At 37.2% G+C, this 16,825-nt stretch overlaps 1 protein-coding gene and 2 long non-coding RNA genes across 7 annotated transcripts; 2 read left to right on the top strand and 1 right to left on the bottom strand.

Annotated features, from left to right (window-relative positions):
- Window positions 1-3,871: 3,871 nt before the first annotated feature.
- dhdds (dehydrodolichyl diphosphate synthase subunit) lies at window positions 3,872-10,434 on the top strand. Of its 5 annotated transcripts, none has more exons than XM_022764305.1 (9): window positions 3,872-3,950; window positions 4,337-4,417; window positions 5,730-5,846; window positions 5,950-6,092; window positions 7,396-7,512; window positions 7,648-7,749; window positions 7,849-7,963; window positions 8,785-8,892; window positions 9,675-10,434. In XM_022764305.1, the coding sequence occupies exons 2-9, from the start codon at window positions 4,355-4,357 to the stop codon at window positions 9,915-9,917; spliced, it is 1,008 nt and encodes a 335-aa protein (XP_022620026.1). In that variant the 5' UTR covers window positions 3,872-3,950; window positions 4,337-4,354; the 3' UTR covers window positions 9,918-10,434. The 5 variants fall into 5 exon arrangements, with proteins under 5 accessions (XP_022620026.1, XP_022620027.1, XP_022620031.1 ...); XM_022764306.1 differs by having other exon boundaries at window positions 3,922-3,962; XM_022764308.1 differs by lacking the exon at window positions 3,872-3,950 and adding an exon at window positions 4,025-4,072.
- A 401-nt stretch (window positions 10,435-10,835) lies between these two features.
- On the bottom strand, window positions 10,836-12,803 carry LOC111235831. Its single transcript, XR_002665702.1, has 3 exons — window positions 12,591-12,803; window positions 11,113-11,160; window positions 10,836-10,901 (listed from the first exon to the last, which is right to left on the bottom strand). It is a non-coding gene; the product is annotated as an uncharacterized LOC111235831 (long non-coding RNA).
- LOC111235830 lies at window positions 12,137-16,048 on the top strand. Its single transcript, XR_002665701.1, has 6 exons — window positions 12,137-12,295; window positions 13,652-13,669; window positions 13,959-13,988; window positions 14,388-14,435; window positions 14,666-14,722; window positions 15,397-16,048. It is a non-coding gene; the product is annotated as an uncharacterized LOC111235830 (long non-coding RNA).
- The last annotated feature ends 777 nt before the right edge of the window (window positions 16,049-16,825 follow it).

The following is a 16,825-nucleotide window of genomic DNA, read 5'->3' as shown; positions in this document are numbered from 1 at the left end:
GAGGCTAACGACGATAGCTGCCAGCTGCTTGCCTGCCCGTTGACCCTGGAGCTAGTAACGGTAGAGCTGGAGGGCGATACCGTCTTAAATCCACCCACTCTTCCTTCGCGGGGCAGTGTGGTCCCTCCCGGCGCCGTGATTTAGCCGATTATCCGCGGCGTTGTGATTTCTTGTCGGTCTGTTGTGCTCCTGCTCACCGTTCAAGCAGGATTCTCCAGCGGAACAAAAAAGGCCAGCCCCTCACCCCCCAAAATCTGAAACTTCTTCTTTGCCATTAAAAAAGTGCAAAGGAACTGTTGATGAACTTGCTGTCACACCCCAGAGGTTGAAGGGGGAACTGCACTGCAGATATGCAAATGTGAAATAGGGGTAAGTGTCAGGGCAGAATCAATGTTATGAATCTGTGATTATGACATAGTGGTGTTAAAAGTATTTAAATCCTTCAGTTAAGTTAAAGTAGTATTAATGGACTGTAAAAAAAAACAAGCAAAAAAAAAAACTCAGGTACCCCTGATATTTACCTCAGTAGGCTCAGTACAAAAAAATGGCCCCAGTGACTGTTCTGCTATACTGTATTATATCATTAGATTAATATTACTGATACATCAGTGTGTAAGCAGCATTTTACTGTTGTAGTTGGCTGAGGTGGCGCGAATAGTGGAGTAGAAGTGGCATGAAAAGAAAATACTCAAGTACTTCAAATAAATACATAAACCATAACTGATAAACCAGTCCTCATATTTATCCAACAGATCCTTCCCTGTCTGTACTGGCAACTCATCCTTATCCTCTGCCTTTATCTCCTGTGACATTCCTCAGAGTTATACACTTGGTCCCATTCTTTTCACCATCTAAATGTTCCCATTAGGTCACATGAAGCAAAACCTCTGTTTCTGTTGTTATACTGACAACACTCAGAGTATTCGTCCCCTAGGATGTAATCATAACAGCAAACTAACACAACTTTCTTCAGCTAAATCAGAGTAAATTTGAAGTTATTTGGACCACACCTCTCTTCATACTCCTCATCAGGGCATGTATGGTCTTATTTGTGAAATCACATTCAACAAACTCTCATTGGGGAAAATGATACTGTGAAATAAATGCAATAGTAAATTCAATTATTAATTATTCAGCAGATTATTTTCTTTATTGATCGATTGTTGTCTATAAAATGTCAGAAAGAATGAAAAATTTCACAATTCCTAACGTCTTCAAATTGCTTGTTTTGTATGACCAAATGTACAAAACCCAAAGATTGCCATTTTACTAGCAAAAATGTAAACATTTGGGGCTTAGCCTCAACTTAAGTCAATATTTAGGGGAACATGCTCCCCCAGGGAATTTTTTCCCCATTCACAGCAGCTACATGCACAATTTACTGTATCAAGCCATTTGTACATCATTTGAGAAAAACATGATCGTTGCCCAAGAAAAAAAATCATGACTAATATTCATTACTGCCACATAAAAAGAGGCAAAAATTGTCTGATGTTGCTATTTTGAATTTAGGTGGGGAGTGAATTTGGCATGAACAGCATCACTAATCTTGACACCTATTTTTGTACATTATGCTGGAGTAGAGTTCACAGATTTAATGTTTAGATGACAAATCTACATTTAAATCCAGACCACATATCAAGTAAAATGCCAGCAAATAATTGGTTCAGTTTGGTCAGTTCGTCTGCTCTCACAGCCTCTTTGGCAGATTTTTGACAACTTGTTAAAACATTTTGACATGAACAAGTTACAACCACTGTCACGAAGCAGCCCTGCTGCTGTTTTGGGACAGGGATCATTATTTTTAGTCATATTTCAATCATTGCTGAGGCTGCAGTTTGTTGAAGTGATCAGCAGGTGTCCCTTTAAAAGTCCGTCAGTGTTGGTGAGGATCTGACATGTTAGTCTGAGAATCTCTCGCTTGCCACATTATATAATATTCCAAATTCAAATATTGATGCAACAGTAATTTAAGCAGCCAACTCTTAATCATAATTACCAATGTGACAACACATCTGGTTCTAATCAAAATAAATACCAACTGAAAGTATGTGTCAGCTTTGATACATGTCTTAATTACCAGTTTTTACAAGGTAACTGAATGTACAAACATATCTGATGGCCACTGCCTGAACTGTATGTGTCTCTCATACAGCTGATTAGTTGGATGAAACAGAAAGGTAAAAATCTTTCCCGCTTTTGTTTGCTCTTTCTTCCCATAAAAAGGTTGCTTTGATTGTTATTTTCATATCCAAAATCTGGATGAGACCTGTTAGGGGGTACATTACACGGCTACTGTAGATTATGGGTTTAGTGAGGTAATTTAGTGGCTCAAAGTAATTTCAGCTATATAACTTCAATAGCCTGACTGATGAAAACAAGCCTTTGACTTTTTTAGAATGACATTTGCAGGTCTATGTGTCCAGAGTCTGTTCTTCTGCCGTATTAATTCATGATTTGCACTCAATTGCTCTTAATGTGGGGGGTTCAATTAAAAGCTTTAGGACAGATAATACAGACTTAACTGCCCCTGAGTCCAGGAGTAACTCATGTGACATTTAAGCCTTTCATTTAGGCAGAATTGCTTTCAAATTAATGAACTGTATGTTTATGAACGTTGTGATTCTTATTTATTAGTTACTTGAACTTCGTGCACAGCTGCTGTTGGACTTATACTTGTAGTTTAACTTCACTTACAGCTGCAGCTTATTGATTTTTGCTGCTGCGTGTGGACTTCATGCTGGTTTACTCTGTGTGTAAATATGTCTTTTAATAAAACAGCATGTTATGTAATCTGATTCCATCCTTCATCTAAGGGAAGGGCTGGTATGAGGAAACTAGCAAGAAATTAACAAATGCCGTTCAGGCCCACCGCCAGAACAGTAATGGCCGTCTGGCACGTGTGGCGTGCTTTGTGCCTGGTTGTGGGTTGTTGGACTCAGAAAACCAGGCAGACCGCACTTCAGCCGGATCTCTGGGCCCAGACCTGGTCGAGTCTTTGCCAGAATAATTTGAATAACAGCATAAGAAAAGTGAACTGGGGAACAAACAAACACTGAAACTTTTCACCTGTGAACAGTTTCGGAAATCGGATGAACAGGAAACAGGGCGTGCAGGAAAAAACCAAAGGTGCGCGCATCTGTCTGCTTTAATGGACTGCGAGCATACGGGCATTGGGCCAAAACGTGCCAACTTTGCTTTAAATACGGAAGACAAAAAGCAGGAAGGCCTCAGTGAGTCCATGCCTGGCTCAGAGAACAGTCTGCGGTCCAAACGGTTCTCATCCCCTCTCCTCCTGGTTCTTCATCACATATTTTTCTCCTCTCTTCTTCTCTTAACTTCAGCTTTTCACTCACTTCCGACTCCCCTCATCATCTCTACTCCTATTCCTACTGATGCTTCCATCAAGTGTTTTGAGTAAAGCCTAAATGCTCCACAAGTTGTCCGGTGACCTGTATATGGCTATTTCCCCAGTACAGTACTAATAGAGCTCCATTGATTTGTCCAGTTAAAGAGACTGAGAGGAAATGACACCAAGTTTAAGATATAAATATAAATAATGTTATTATAAACTTCATATAAGATTCGGGGCTTTTGGGAAAACATCTGGGGTTGGATTCCCATAAGCCACCCTCCTCGCTCCGCCTATGGCTGCAGACGCATCCACATTACTTTTTTACAGACCCGAAGAGGGCGAAGACCCGCCTCTACCCTGCCTCTGTTTGGTTTTTACTCTGAAACATTAGTCTAACTCTACCCAATCATCACTTTTCATTCCAAAACCTAACGGAGCAGTAGCCAATTAGGGGCAGGACAAGGCCCATCTCAGAGAAAAAAAATAAAGCAGTCCATCCATTTACTCTGAAATCTACTAGCATGTGACAGGAAGTCGTCATCGTGTGGGAACGTCACTTGACTTCAGTGCGGAAGAGGTCGTCATCGTAAAAGCTGTGAGTTGGAAGGTCTGTGAAATGTGATAAAATGAGAGTAATTTGAAAGAAGAACAGCGTGTGCTTCAATAGTCTGAATGAACTGAGCAGTTGCCATTAAGAGTAGGTGTTTTCTGGACCATGTGAGTCTAGGTTTGAGCTTTTTAAGCCTCATAGCAGTTAAGTTCATTGCATGTCTTGTGAGACAGGCTGTCAGTTAACGGATGAATCCCTCATTGGCTGCATGTAAAATGAAATATTTTTTAAAATGAGACGATTATAAGACACTCGAATAATTATTCTGTCGTTTAAATAGTAACTTGATTTTTTTTTAACGTCAAGAGTAGGCTGGCTTATGAGGTTAACGTTCACAAATATTTATAAAACCATTAATCGCCTATTTTCAGACCGTTTAAAGCCTGAAAATGTCGTGGATACGGGAAGGTGAATTAAACCTGCTTGAAAAGATTTCAGCCAATGTCCTAAAGGTAAGCCTAAATCTGTACTCTTATACCTCTTTGTCTAGCTCCAGTTAGTGCCTCTCATGTGCTGCCAATACATTTGAGCCACACAGCTAAGCATAATTTATTTCTGGAAAAAAAAACCACAAGGTCATTAAACAACACTTACCCCACTTCTGGAGGCATTTGCAGAATCCTCAGAGACTCTTCAAACCATCTAGATGAAGAAACATTAGCTTCATTGCACAATAAAAAAGATTTTTCACTTGTTTCTCAAGTTGTGCCAAGATGCCTTGAACAAAATAAACTATGTTTTAGTATCAGTTAAATTTGTATATATTTGTGTTACATTGCATTGTATATTTCCTTACAAAAAACATATATTCATATTATTTTTTATTTTTACTTTTTATGAAATGAGCAAGGAGATGTCATTTTTCTGGCAACTTGGAAAGGAAATTGAGAAAAAAAAAAGTTTTTTATTGCACAGCAGTCATAAATTGTTATCATCCAAATGGGTAAAAGAGAAATATATTAAGAACGGGGTTATGTGTTGTTTGTCAATTTATATTTAGGCTAAGGTTATTTAGGGCAAATTACATTTTTTATTGATTTTTGAAATGAATAGAAGTAAAAACTACCCCTGCAGCAAACATATAAAAAACACCTTTTCTTCAAATGTTAATATACTGTCACTTTTTACTCTATAAACTTAGGAAATAGAGAAATAATAAACTGATTAATTGTGACATTCGCAAATGTTCACCATGTTAAGTTAGTACTCGGTAAGTCTCTTTTGCATATATCTGTCTTTTTTGAAAATACTGAGGCTTAGTTATGTGACTTGAATGTAAATTCCATACATGAGAACTGACAGAAACTATAACTAGTTTCTATCACCCAGAAGCAATCAGCTACCACTGTAGGGCTGCAACTAACAATTCTTATCAAGTAATCTGCAAATAATATTCTTAATTAATTGTATTAATCATAAGTCTATGAAATGCCAGTAAATAGTGCAAAATGCTTTTAGCAAGATATTTGTTTTGAAAAAGCAACCACTTTTTCCATGCTTTAAACTGTATCTCATGATCTTTGTCAGCTGATGGAAGTTGCTCATATGCCATCTGCTAATGAATACTGTGAAATGTTTGAGTTTACTGTCACAGAAGACAGAATTTTACATCACCTATGACTAAATGATTGATTGATTATCACAATTGTTTTTTTTTATTTCCTCTCTTTTGATTGACAGATCCTTTCAGCTCTGTATCGCTGTAATATTAACAGTACACCCCACATCTCCTTTGATTGTCCTGCTCTGTGTTGTGTCTCCCAGGCTGGACCCATGCCTAAACATGTGGCCTTCATCATGGATGGCAACCGTCGCTTTGCACGTAAGAAAAACATGGAGCGGCAGGAAGGGCATATGCAGGGCTTCAACAAGCTGGCAGAGGTGAGGCTGCACTGGGTTTAAAGCTTGTCTTTGCAAAAACATGTAGTATGGGGATAAAATAGGTTGTTCATGTATGTGTAATCCATTGTCCCTTCCCCACCAGACACTACGTTGGTGTAAGCATCTCAACATCCCCGAGGTGACAGTGTACGCCTTCAGCATTGAGAACTTCAAACGCACTAAAGATGAAGTGGATGGGCTGATGGAGCTGGCCAAGCAGAAATTTGAAAGGCTGTTGGAGGAACGGTGAGTTTCAAGTTCGGGATTCTAAACATTTTAAAATAGGTTTTCACTTTGCTGTTGATTGTGGGACATCTTAGTCACATTTTACACATCATAAGACACTCAAAGTAAAGTTTAGAGGAACCAGATGCAGTGCTGGAGCACTGCTGTGTAGTTAAAGTAAGTGTCTTTGCAGGGCTGAAACTTGCATATTTCATTTTCAGGCTTTGCCAAATTGAATCAAACCACCTGTTAAATGTTGCCAGCTAATGGGGCCACAGATGTTTTTGTGCCCTATCAAAGCTCACTGTTGATGTTTTAAACTCAATAACGTTGACATCGACAGGACTCTGGGAAGAAACATTGGATTTTTTTTTCTTGTAATTTATCACAACATTAGTCAACAACACCGACACAGAAACACTGTGTTGCCCACAGAGTAAGTTACTGTGGACTGATGCCAGGGTGGCCAAAGGGAAGAAAGGCTGCTTTATAAATAGGAGTGCACAATATCAATTATTTCTGTTGCAACTTTGACTGATACTGTCTCTTTCACATGCAATATGCCATGATGTCTAGTTTACACCCATGGATTTTGTTATAACTGTGCAAATATAGATGTCGAAAAAAAACACTTATCTAACTGACATCTGCCATGGTTGGATTTTGAAGCCAATAGAGAGGTGTGTTAATCCACAGTTCCAGAAATAGCCACTAGATGCTGAGAGAGAGAGAGAGAGAGAAAGAGCTCTGCTATTGGATTGCCAGAGCTACCCTCATGTTTTTAGACAAAGAGGAATATTTTACTCATGACTAATTTCTTCTGCCTTGGCCAAGATGTCAAGTGGCATGTTGGCTTCACTGCTTATGTTTACTTTGTTCCTCCTTTCTTAAGAAACACGTCATTCTTTGGAAAATGTCTCAATTCCCTGAAGTTGATGAGCACAATCAACTCAAAATATAATGCGCGTCTAGAATTTGTTGTGGCTCTGCAGTTGTGAAATATCTTTGATCTTGATTGTTGTGGCACTGGGTATTTTCAGTATGTGGATCAAGATATCTTGCAACCATTTTTTTAATGTTTACAAGGCTGATGCCACCAAGACGATGGTTTATGATGGAGGCTGATTAGTGTTACTGTGTTGAACACCAACATGTGACTAACTACCCATACACAAGACACTGGACTTCAGACTGTGTCAAACTGTACTCACGGAATACTAACACTTTGTGCAATCCTGGATGGGAAATGCAGACAGACACGTTTTAAGCAGCTGTGTAGTCATGCTGTTCTCCCTGTTCTTCATGCTCCTCTCTCCTTCTTTAGGGACAATCTGGAGAAGCATGGTGTGTGTATCCGGGTGCTGGGTGACTTAGACATGCTGCCACTCGACCTTCAGCAGCTGATTGCCAAAGCTGTGATCACAACCAAGGCTCACAATAAGTATGTTTATTAATTTAGCGTCTCCCTCTATGACCCTCATCATTAGTAACTCAGTGTTATCACTTTAAGACGCACCTGACATAAACAGATTATACATTATGAATCACCTCAATTATACAAACGCTTGTTTTGCAGATGTTTCCTGAATGTGTGTTTCGCCTACACGTCAAGATATGAAATCACAAATGCAGTCAGGGAAATGGCCTGGGGAGTGGAGCAGGGCTTGATCAAAGCGAGGTAAACAATGGGCAAGACAGTACTGAGTTAAACTGTCTATATCTTAATCAGGGGAGCTGTTTCTTTAATGAGCTGTTTTGTGTTTTATGTGGTGCTCAGTGATGTTTCAGAAGCGCTGCTAAGTGAGTGTCTGTACAGCAATAACTCTCCCAATCCTGATCTGCTCATCCGCACCTCTGGAGAGGTGCGCCTCAGCGACTTCCTTCTTTGGCAGGTGAGGATGAGAATGACTGTGTGGGAAGATGACACCAATTGAAGATGAGAGTTGTTGTCTTTTAATTTGTCCCCTGAGAGATCTCACTTAAACTTTGACAACATTAAAGTAAGATTGAAGATATGAATTTCCAAGCTTGATTTAGTGTTTGTTGATCACTGCAAATTAGCAGTAACGATTAAATTTTTTGAAATTACAGTTGCTGTAGTCCTTGGTAGTTAGACTTGTATGTCAGGTTATTCTGCTCCAACCATAACTTTGAATAAGGCTTTCAGTTTATGTGGACATTGCAACTACTGTGTCTTTGATGTCGACAAAAAAATATCTGCAAGACCTGTGAATGCATGTCATGATACATGATACAGACATGATACAAGTGTGTTTTTTGTTTTTCCCCTAAAACTGGTTGGAGTGACATTATGTGTTATTATGCAATTGCATTCCATAGGACTTTAAAAATTTAAATTGATTTTTACTGAAGGGTTATCTTATAAAGCCATCAGTCTTAAACAGCATGTTCATGTCAGCTATAACAGACTCGATTGCCTTACAGTGGATTTTTGGGGCTTTGTCATTTTTCTTGAATTCTTTACATGTTTATCATCGGACTTCTCTAAGAAAAGCGCTCTGTTTTTCACATAACATTTTTGCTATAACTGCTTTCATGCCTATAAAGTATTATCCACCAAATTAGGGGTTGAGTCCATGACAGACAGTATTAACCAAGTAATAATTTGACCTGCAAAATCACACTTTATCAAACACTTCGCAGCTTCACCTCTGACATTTGTATTGATTCACTTTTATCTTCTATCCCACAGACTTCCCACTCCTGTCTAGTGTTTCAGTCCGTTCTGTGGCCAGAGTACTCTTTCTGGAACTTGTGTGAAGCCATTCTCCAGTATCAGTTAAATCACAAATCTATTCAGGTAAGACTTTTATTGTGACACCATTTGTTTTTCATTGTATTAAATTGTATTAAATGTTTCAGTTATATTTAGCCTACCTTTATTGATATAAATGGGGTGGACAAAATAATAGAAGCACGTGTGCGTATAACACAATATATTTACTGCAGGACTGTTGTATTATTGCATTAGTTTCAGCCAGGTGTATCTAATATTGACTGCCAACTGAGTGTATCTAATATGACTTTAAAACACTCACAAACTGATGTAATGTAGCCAGGTGAGAAACATCAAAACGCAAAGGAATATATTCCAAATGCAGGAGAAACTTTGTCGGCAAGTTTAAAAATAACTGGTTATCAACATATTCATCAAAATTAAGGATATTTGCTATATGAAAGTATTGCATCAGAAATGATTCAGCAACTCGGACAATCTCAACAAATGCCAAACATTGTTATATGCACATCAGTTATTTGGGGCCAAATCACAGAAATTAAATTTAAAAGAATTGCATGTTTTGTTGCAAAACAGCTAAGACTGATAACCTTATTGCCTCGTCTTAATGGCTTCAGCTCTGTTGGCCAAATATCAAAACCTGAATGGGTCAGTTTATCACAGCCACTTCTTTCACAGACAAAGGAATATCTTTTACTGTTTTTGCAAGTAATACTGGCCTATTACTTGCAAAAACATACATCTGTTAATGTCACCAAAATAAAAAGGACATGTCTTTAATCAGTAATTAAAACAATTCCTGCTTATGTAGGTCTAATTAAAACTCAATGTGTATTGTATTTTAGAAAGCTAGAGACCTCCATCGAGATCACCAGGCCTTACTGCAGCTAGAGGCAGATCGTGCCTGTGTAGCAGAGCACCTGCAGCATCATGGGAATGGAAAACCTGCCGACGCCCAGAGAAGACAAGAGGCACTGCTGCACCACACCGCCTGCCGGGAAGAACGAGTTCATGATTTCCTAGAAGCACTGAAGCACAAGAGAGACTCTTTCTTTAATGACTTATGCACTGAAGGTGTCTTAGCCTAGGAAGACTCCGAAGACGAAAGCAGTTGGTGGAATGGGGATGAAATCTGTCTCGTCCTCTTCCCAAAAGGGCTTCTGTGGAAAAGAGAAGAGTGAACAGTAACTGGGAACAGTTTCATTTTGTTGCTTATTTGTATGATATGAGAGGGCAATTTTACCCCTATGGGGCTGTAGAATAATTGTGATATTTATGATTGTAGATTTAAAAAAAGAAAAGAAAAGAAGTCTAATACATGGAAATGTCTGGTCAAGATATAGTTAAATAATTGTGTGAGTTATGTGTCAGATGCATGCTGTTGCTTGGAAGATCTGATTCTACGAGTGAAACCCAGAGATCCTTTGTTTTGGAAATGCTTCCAAAGCAGTAACCCGGATTAATCTAAACCATTGCTGTTTTAATATTTGTTGAGGCCCAAAGAAAGTGTTGTCTCTTGAGTGTGATGTTGATGAACTAGTAACTAAATTTTGACCAGCTTTCTTAACAGAATAAAGTGATTACTGTATGTCAGTTATGATTGAATGATGTATGACTCATACCTTTGTACTTGTGTAGCACACGTCACTGTTGACTGTCTATTAACAGTTACCCCAGTTCTTACATCAATCTGTCAGTGTACTGGTATCTAATATCTTAACCTATACTTAAGACATTATTAAACAAACGTCAACCAACTACAGCAGTAAAATGCTGCGTACACATCAAGATGCAACAGTAATAATAATCGTATAATAATATACACCCACTATTTTCCTGCGTTGAATACTTTTACTTTTGATACATAAAGTAATATACTGATAAGACTTCTGTAGTTTTACTTAAATAACAATTTCATTTCAGGACTTTTATTTATAACTGAGTATTTTTATATTATAAGAAAAAATATATTGTGTAGCAATTACAGAGGAAGCGCTCTCTCTCCTAAAGAAGCCAACCTCAGCCTTGCTGCTCCCATTCTCGGCAGGTTTGACCATTACTTTGGTTCCCTTCTACAAAAAAAGCATAACAATTGATTACAAACAGATTACATTATCACATGCTTAAGACTAATTTACCGAGCATCTAAAACGTTTCTCAAAGGCTTTTGCCTTGAACTTGGTCAAACTTAATGTCCCTTCCAGGGCAATGAATCTGTTTCACATGTGACACAGACAGAGGTGTTCTGTTGAGATCAGCTAGTGTTATCAATCAGTTTCATACTTTTGCTGCAGCTTTTTTCTTAGTCTCCACTGGTGTCGCATTAGGTTTCTGCAAAACAAGAAGAAGGAAATTTTGAAATTGTATGTAACAATAGATAACACAATAGAAGTGCACGAGTGAAAAAACAATGGCTTGTGACACTAAGCATATTATTAGCTAATAATCCCTGCTTTTTACTCTAACTGCAAAACACTGATAATAGGGTTTGTTACCTCTTCTTGTCACAAAAAATAATAATTAAAAATGAGATTTTAATAACAGGATATAAAATGGAACATGTATGTGCAATTCAAATAAGATGAGTTTATTCATTTTTAAAGGCTGAAGTTATTCCTTGGAGATGAAGCTGTTCTCAGGAAACAACCGCCTTGTGGAGGAGGACCAAGTATAATCACAAACCAAAATAGTAATCGTTCATAATCAATTTCTTAAGTGTGTTTCTCAGGACCTTATCAAGGCCCGCCATAGGGAACATCTTTGCTATAGCGATATTAGGAAGAAAAACTTCTGTGATAATTGCAGATGGAGTTACCTTATATTTAATGCAGGACTTTAACTAAATATTTACAGGCCTAAGGTGGGTGCTGGACAGATTATCCAGTCAAACTGAAAAATTACATTAAAGGCAGCAGTTAATCACGAATCTCAAGCATCAATATACTGAAAAGGTGAAATACAATCTAATTTACTTTTACAAACTGCAGAATTTGCAGAATATTACAATTAGAATACCTGCTAATATCAGGCCAGAGAAAATATTTAGGACCTTTGTAAATTTCATCTCATACCTTTGAGGGACTTTTTGAAGAAACTAAAATCAGTGCTTTTTTAAAAACTTTTCCTGCAGATACCCTGAGAAACTTTGAATACAGCGCCTCCCTGCGGCACTAATAAGTATTTTTCAGGCTGCCTCCTGCCTCTTTAACAAATGGGTGGTACCTGTAAACATGTGACATATCTACATCCAATGACAGACTTCGAAATACAAAACTGGTTCAAACCGGTTTCGTTCTTATATTTCAGTGTATAAACTACAAAAACATTCGTTTGCATTATACATTCGCCATTTTACACAGCGACTGGTTGGTTGTTGTGTGTCATCTCTCCGCGAAAAGCCAAATTTTACGTAAAATTTTTCTGAGCTTTCCGTTCATTTCCTGCCAGCAACATGGGCAAAACGAAGGTAAGATTTCGTATTTTTATTTTATTTTAACTCTGCGCATTAGGCTCGTGTTGTTAACTTGGGGTTAACGTTAGGCAGCGTTTGACATTTCTGCATCAGAGGAACGTCATCATCCCCAACAAACGTTACAGCAATGGCGGTCTGACAGGAGACCTGTTCAGGCATCCTCCCATTTGTCGAAAAAATAAAAGTTTATATTGTTGCTAGTCATGTAAAATATCTTCGAATCAGATTAAAAAAAAACAGTTTTATAAAATACACGGTGATAATTTCATGTCTGCGTCAAAGCTCTTACTAGTGCAATCGTTGTCATTGGGCTGTGTTAAATTCTTGGTACCGTCTGTGTTTTCCCTCTTCGTTTTGGGGGGGAATCTTGACAGGTTAAAACGCAACAATAAACTTTCGATTCACGCTGCAAATGCATAGCTAAAACATTAACACGAATGCATAACTGTTGATTTGAAATGAACAAATGGTCAACAAATGAAATGATCAAAATAAGTTCAAACATAACCTGCAAATTTGAGGAAAGAGCGGGGGGAGGGGAGTTTTTTTTTTTTTTTTTTTCTCCACTGTTTTGAATCAGAAAAGTCAGGCGTGTTCGTGTATGTTGATTCAAAGCTGTTTTTATACTTCATTAGCCAGTTTTTATTTAATCAACCATAGCTTTGAAATATCGAAATCCGCTGATGTTTATGTGCACCAGTGCGTATCAGTAAATGCACAAATGTAGAGTTGTAAAAACATTTATGATATATCCCAATAATGGTACACCAGGATTATGTTAATTTTGCGTGTAATTAGTGGTTACACGATCCTGTAGCAACGTCGTGTGCTCTTAAAAAATACAAATTTAACATTTAAAAATTAGATATTAACAAATAAATATGACTCGGGTAAATTAAAATCTCAGCTCAAATGTAATGTTGATTTTTACGCAACCTCTGCAGCCTTACGTATGGGTTGCATTTACCGTATCGCGGTAGGTACAGATTAGTGAAGTAGTAATCTTATCAGTTTCCCAACAGCTGTGTGTCGGCGCGCACTGATACAAAACAAAGGAAGCTGTCAGGGCGCCAAGGCGGTGTACTGGTGACAGGACAGCCCAAATTTGAATTCAAATATGCGCGGGAAGTTCTTTGTGAATTTGAGAATCGGCAGCAGTGGGGAAATTTTCTTAATTTGTCTTTAGGTCTTGTGTGTTTTATTTTTCTGCCGGTACATGATCGTGTCTGCAGAGAGACACCCTGTGATTTTTTTTTTTAATATTATTGTGATGTTTGAGTTGTTATGAGTTTGTCATAAAGATGGTATTTTAATTGTAATATTCTGCTTTTCTGTTTCTTGTCTTTTCAGCAAATTGTGCCCCCTGAGGTTTGTATAAAAAAAAATTGTTTATATTTGTATTTGTTTATATTACTCATATTACATTGATGCTCTTTTTTCAGAAAGTAATTCAGATTGTATTTGAATTTTTCAGTATATCTAGATTTGTGGTTAAATCCCGCCTAAATGTAATGTTTCTGTTTAAAGTCATTTTGACTGGACAAGCTGTCCAATGGCCACTTTGGGCCTCTAAGTATTTAATTAAAGTCATGTATTAAAAATAAGGCAACTACATCTGCATTTATCACAAAAGTTTTTCTTCCTGATATCTCTATAGCAAAGAAGATGTTCGCCACGGCTTGCCTTGGTAAGCTCCTGAGAAACACTCTTAAGCAATTAATTATGAACGATTGCAATTCTTATTTCTCATCCACAAGATAGTTGATTTGAGATAACAGCTTCCTCCAAGGAATAACTTAGAGGAAGCATTAAAATTGATAAACTCATCACCTGTGTTATTTGAATTGCACATAAGTTCCATTTTTATATCAATTTATTAAATCAGTTTTTAATTATTTTTCTTTTTGTAAGGTACAAGAGGAAGTAACAGACCCTATTATCAGTGTTTTGTGGTTAGAGTAAAAAGCATGGATTATTAACTAATAATATGCTTAGTGTCACAAGCCATTGTTTTTTCACCCATGCACTTCTATTGTGTTATCTATTGTTACATACAATTTGAAATATCCTTCTTCTTGTTTTGCAGAAACCTAAAGCAGCACCAGTGGAGACTAAGAAAAAAGCTGCAGCAAAAGTATGAAACTGATTGATAACACTGATCTCAGCAGAACACCTCTGTCTGTGTCACATGTGAAACAGATCCATGGCCCTGGAAAGGACAATAAGTTCAGGGCAAAAGCCTTTGAGAAACGTTTTAGATGTTTTGGTACACTTGTTTTTGTTCATTTTTCTTAAGCATGTGATAATTGTATACGAGCAGGGGAGCTGTAATTTGTTATTAATCAATTGTCATGTTATTTTCAGAAGGGACCCAAAGCAAAGAAGGCCAAACCAGCTGAGAACGGGAGCACCAAGGCTGAGGTTTGTGTCTGTAGGACATGATTCATGTTGGCAAATTACCATAATCCACCACTCTGTAATATTATTAACATGTTTTTATAAGTTTCAAGTTTCCCTTAAACAGTAGTCAAATATAACATTGAGCTGTTTATTGCTTTTTCTTCATATGTGAGGAGTGTTGAGGGTACACAGAAATAACACACTGAATGTAAGATACTAATATTAGTGTGAGGGAATTGATTCTTTATTTGCAGACTCTTCAATACTAAAACACAGCTGCTGACCTGTCACATGCACTTGGTGCTTAATGTTAATTTAAGCATACAAAATTACTTACTCAAAAACACACTGCCAATCAAACTCAATAGACTCTCTGCAAGTTCTGGAAATGTCTGAAAATTCACAAACAAATTTGGACTATTACCATTTATGCATCTTGAATAAAGTTTCAGACATCAGAAGTTGTTGTTTCTTGGTGCACTTACCTTGTGTCAATACATTTTTTTTTACCCCCTCCCATTTTATTTGGTATTAAAAGGATCTGTCTCTGACTTCATCAAACTTGCAAGCACCCTGCAATACACTAAATAAGATGAAACATAGGATATAGCAGCATGGCAGTCACAGTTGAGGGTAATGTACTGTCATGCCAAAACAAGCACTGCATGTAACACAGTTTTATTTTCTGTCCCTAGGAGCCAAAGGCCGAAGCCACTGAAGCCAAATGAATAACGGTCGATGTGCTCACTCTGTGTACTTGGTGATTGTACAGTTTTAAATAAGTATTTTTTACCAAGTTTTATATTACAAATGTCATTTATAGGTTTGTTTTGGGCTTGCACTTGATGTAACAAAACTTTGTCGTCACATTCATATCCATTTTATATCGATTTAAAAACGATACCGTCCATATCTTGTAGAAGTGGCATTTTTAGTTTGTCTAATCCTGTTTTTTTATTTTAAACTGCTGAGTAATAGATATTTTCCAACAAGTTGGATTTTAAATCTAATTTTAAACATAAGGCAGCTAAAGAATATTGTTAAAATTTGAGGGAGAATAGGAATTTTACCTTTTATCCCTTGTATTTTAATGTTTAACTAATGACAAGATTTGCTTACCAAATGTTTTGAAACACTGTATGTCGACATTAGATGTAGTCAGTGAAAATGCCACAGAAAAATACTGTTATTAGGTCAAAAGTTTGATACATCCCAAAAACATGTATGATGTGAACCTGATCATCTGATATAAAGTTCTGTTAAGTTATGTTTCTGTTCGGGGAAAGGAAGCTTTTCTGACTTCATGGTTGATCTAAATGTTCTTGAATAAAAATTTTCAAAATGTCATTTTTCTGTGACTTTGTCGTGGGATGAAAACCTTAAAGAGACGGGAAAGGGAAGCAGATTGGTTTTATCTTGAGGGGCCACATTAATTTTAGTTTTTTTTTTCCCATATGCCTGTCTTTCAAACAGCTGATGTGTATTTTTGACAACATCAGCTCCTCTCCTGTATGAATCCCCATAACTGTACATGACTAAACTTTGGCTGACTTGGAACAAAAACAGCAGTGGAAGAAAACCACAAAATTAGGAGTGGAAGAAGTTTCCCTTACTCAGGTAAAAGTACCAGTTCTGCAGTTTGAAAAGACTCCAAATAAAGTATAAGACCTGCAGGAAGTACAGATGGCAAAATACACTATTAAAAATGAAAGTGCTTGTTATAAGTGATCATTACTTTAAAAAATGCCACCTTAATGTTGCAGATTATGGCATATAGAATTTTTTGTTCACTCGTCTTAAGAAAATAATATCTAGTACTCAATAATTACTTAGTAAAACGAAGACGTCTGCTGTGTGTAAAATGTTAATCGACAAAGTAACTCCAGCAATCTCCAGATTGATAACTACAAAAATAAATGTATTTAAAGGTACCCATGATGAAAGGTCTTCAGTCTGATATTACTGATGCATTGAGAAGAATTTTAATATTGCATTTGGTTCAATTTTGGGCAGTTTAATAATCAGTACATCATATTTTATGTGAAGTATGTGTACTCAAGTACATTCTAAGGAAGTGATACTTGAATATTTTAATTACAAGCTGCTTTATAGGTATACTAGGGT

Source organism: Seriola dumerili, unplaced genomic scaffold, assembly GCF_002260705.1.
Source record: "Seriola dumerili isolate Sdu_G_001 unplaced genomic scaffold, Sdu_1.0 BDQW01000533.1, whole genome shotgun sequence".
NCBI classification, from domain to species: Eukaryota; Metazoa; Chordata; class Actinopteri; order Carangiformes; family Carangidae; genus Seriola; species Seriola dumerili.
Note: the sequence above shows the minus strand (reverse complement) of the source record. Positions and strands in the feature narration are given on the sequence as shown.

What these genes read in the sequence shown, in the direction of transcription:
- dhdds (XM_022764305.1), top strand. Translation starts at nt 4,355, where the DNA reads ATGTCGTGGATACGGGAAGGTGAATTAAACCTGCTTGAAAAGATTTCA. An exon ending in TTTCAGCCAATGTCCTAAAG is followed by an intron (nt 4,418 to 5,729) that starts GTAAGCCTAAAT and finishes TGTGTCTCCCAG; the next exon opens with GCTGGACCCATGCCTAAACA. An exon ending in CAGGGCTTGATCAAAGCGAG is followed by an intron (nt 7,750 to 7,848) that starts GTAAACAATGGG and finishes TGTGGTGCTCAG; the next exon opens with TGATGTTTCAGAAGCGCTGC.